Here is a 3,443-nt window from a genome sequence, read left to right as displayed (position 1 = left end):
AGATATTGCTTTTAAAAATATATTTGTAATCGATATTTCATGATAGAGAGGTGACAACTTTGTTAAATCAGATTTTTGACTAAAGTGTGCACAGCCGATTTGCAGGGAATAAATGGCTGTCCGTTGAGAAATTTCTAAGCTTTCAAATGCATATTCATTTATAGCTCCATGCTAATTTGCATGCGAGTTATTGCCAATTTTAGTCGGCCATGTCAAGCCTCGATTTTCGCAGGTCGTTAGGGTCACGCGGTGAAAATTTGGAAAGGCGCTCCTGCATTGTAACGGAGCTCATATCTACACTTTCAATGCTCTTTGACGTCCAGTTTTTTTTTGCAAATTGTTGTGAAGATATGAATCTATGCAAGAATTATTTAGACAACACTGTCAATTGCCTTTATCGATTAGAAAAATACAATTAAAAATGACGTACAAAAATAAAAAAGTCATTGCTTCAGCAAATTGAGACCTCTGTTGGTAAATATTTGCAAGCTATCTACATAGAAGAAGCATCAGCTTGTAGATAAATTTCTCAGCTTTCCTATGCATGTCAATTTATGTAACTGCCACAATTTTGATGTAAGTTACTGCAGTTTCTATGCGGTCATGTCGAAAGCTCAAATCGCGCCAGTTATTGGCTGGTACGCTAGTGGTTTTTCCATCGTAACCTCGCGGTCGCTAAAGGGTTAACTACTACTTGTTTTCGTGTGACTGAAATATAATACTAGACCCGCACCAACAGTCACAATCTGAAATAAATAAATCATGCCATCCGCGAATTACTATCGTCGAAATGGTTTACATCAGGGGTGCCCAACCAGTCGATCGCGATCTACCAGTCGATCTTCAAGTGCTTGGCAGTCGATCGCGGGATGATTTTAGGATAACATATAATTACAACATAAAATAATAATTATTCACTAACTAGCAGCAACTACTATTGCTGCACAGCACTTTACTAAACTACTGCACTAAAAAAGTAGTTTTAATAATAACATTATTTACCTATTATCGTTGTTTATGTATAGTCGTGTTTGATTGTGTATTTCAAGACCAACAAAAATACACGTGAACGCCATTCATAAGTTCCCAGCACAGGACCGCAGAAAAAGCCGATAGGTCCGCACTCGATACAAAACCGTGTATAGTTCTTCATGCACCCAAAATAACTTTTGTTAAAATGTTATGCAGCTTTCTGCTAGCAGTCGATCTCGTTTTTTCTTTTTGAATAAAAACATAAACCCATAAATGAGTGTTAAGACAAATCTGAAACGACAAAAAACCTATCACTTCCACAAGGAATGGGAAGAGGATTATTTCTTTGTCATTTCCAACTCTAAATGCATGTGCCTCATCTGCCAAGCCATCATCTCGCTTCCTAAGAAGGGTAACCTCGAAAGGCATTTCACAACCATGCATAAAAGGTACGAGAATGATTTTCCTGCCCAAAGTGAATTAAGGAAAATAAAATTAAAGGAATTGAAATCGCAACTAGCTGCACAGCAGTCTATTTTTACCAGGCCAAATACGAGAGGCAAAGCAGCTAAGATAGCATCATATCGAGTTTGCCAAGTTCTTGCCAAGCATAAGAAACCATTTCAAGATGGAGCAATGGTCAAGGAAGCATTTATGGAAGCTGCTGATTCATTGTTTGTGGATTTTAAAAACAAAGATGAAATCATGTCCGCAATCAAAGACGTTCAGTTATCGAGAAGTACGATGACAAGGCGATGTGAGGAAATAGAGAAGAACGTCACAGCCCAGTTGCAGAGAGATATTGCCATGTGTGAGTGTTTTTCACTTCAGTTTGATGAGTCAACAGACTCTGTGGATGTGGCACAGTTGTGCCTTTTCATAAGAATGATGTTCGATAACATGACTGCAAAAGAGGAGCTGCTTTGCATCTTGCCTCTTAAAGGACATACACGAGGTGAAGACATATTTCAAGCATTCATGGAGTTCGTTAACAAAATCCAACTGCCGCTAGGTAAGCTTGTTTCCATTACAACCGATGGGGCACCCGCTATGGTGGGCTGTAGTAATGGGTTTATAGCTCATTGCAAACAGAATGACACTTTTCCAGACTTTATTCATTATCATTGCATCATCCACCAGCAGGCTTTATGTGGGAAAGTATTAAACATGCAGGAGGTGATGGATATTGTCATGAAGATTGTTTGTTCAGTTCGAGCAAGGAGCCTACAGAGGAGACTTTTCCGCGCTCATATGGAAGAGGCTGACGCAGAACACACAGATCTGCTGCTTCATACAGATGTGAGGTGGTTGAGCAGAGGTAGATTTTTGGAAAGATTCAGAGAGCTATTGCCTGATGTAAAAGAGTTTCTCAAACAATCTAAACATGCGGAATATGCACAGCTTGAAAATGAACAGTGGCTCATGGATTTGGCTTTCCTTACTGACATTACTGCTCTTCTGAATGAGCTGAATTTAGAGCTGCAGGGAAAAAACAAAAATGTAATTAACATGATCAGCTCTGTGAACGCATTTAAACGCAAGTTACAGCTGATCTCAACCAAGCTTGAACGCCAGGACTTGCGCTACTTTCAACACATGAACTCCGAACTTGCGCGTCAGGGCAAAACCTCTGCAGAACTCAATAGTGCACATTACATTCAGCAGGTGCAAAGCATTTCATCAGAGTTTGACAAGCGCTTCAATGACTTTGCATCAGTTGAGCCTGTTGCCACATATATGTGTTTCCCATTTGCCACAGACATAGATGTGGAGGACATTGCCTTCAAAATGGGAGCACTCTTTCAGCTGGATACAACTGCATTGGAAAATGAAATAGTCTCCCTTCAAAATGACATAGAGATGAAATCCAGGGCAACCACTGAGAGGGAAAAATTGTGGGGATTGTTGTTAGAGGAGAAGTATCCAAACATAAGAAGATGTGCTTTTAATTTATCAGCCTGCTTTGGATCAACCTACCTGTGTGAATCTGCATTTTCTTACATGAAGATAATAAAATCAAAATACAGATCCACCATGACAGATGACCACCTACTGGCGTGTATGAGGCTTGCAACAACCTGCTACTACCCTGACTATAAGAAACTAGCTGCATCCTCCCAGTGCCAGGTTTCTCACTAAGGTAGAGAATGAATGTTTTTCCTTTAAAATTATGTTACTTACTGGATCACTGCATTATATAAGCATATATGTGGAACTTAATAAAGGTGATAGGCTCACCACTACAGGCTCAAGTTTGTTTTTAATTTTTTGTTTCGGGGCTTCGCTAGACTAGTCGATCTTTGAAGGCAGGCAAATATAAAAGTAGATCACATGTCTAAAAAGGTTGAGCACCGCTGGTTTACATGCAAAGGCGATCGTTGATGCTTGGTGAAAGATCGGGAAAGTTTGACATCTGCAAATCGGTTTGTCAACCTGGTGCTTTGCAAATGAGGGAGAATTTTACCTCTAAA

General features: G+C 39.6%; 1 protein-coding gene across 1 annotated transcript; it reads left to right on the top strand.

Annotated features, from left to right (window-relative positions):
- Positions 1 to 1,245: 1,245 nt before the first annotated feature.
- On the top strand, positions 1,246 to 3,111 carry LOC137404830 (general transcription factor II-I repeat domain-containing protein 2A-like). The gene has a single exon (XM_068091058.1). The coding sequence runs from the start codon at positions 1,246 to 1,248 to the stop codon at positions 3,109 to 3,111; it is 1,866 nt and encodes a 621-aa protein (XP_067947159.1).
- Positions 3,112 to 3,443: the final 332 nt, after the last annotated feature.

This window comes from Watersipora subatra, chromosome 9, assembly GCF_963576615.1.
Source record: "Watersipora subatra chromosome 9, tzWatSuba1.1, whole genome shotgun sequence".
NCBI lineage: Eukaryota > Metazoa > Bryozoa > Gymnolaemata > Cheilostomatida > Watersiporidae > Watersipora > Watersipora subatra.
The sequence above is the reverse complement of the archived record's forward strand: the minus strand, read 5'-3'. Positions and strand labels throughout refer to the sequence as shown.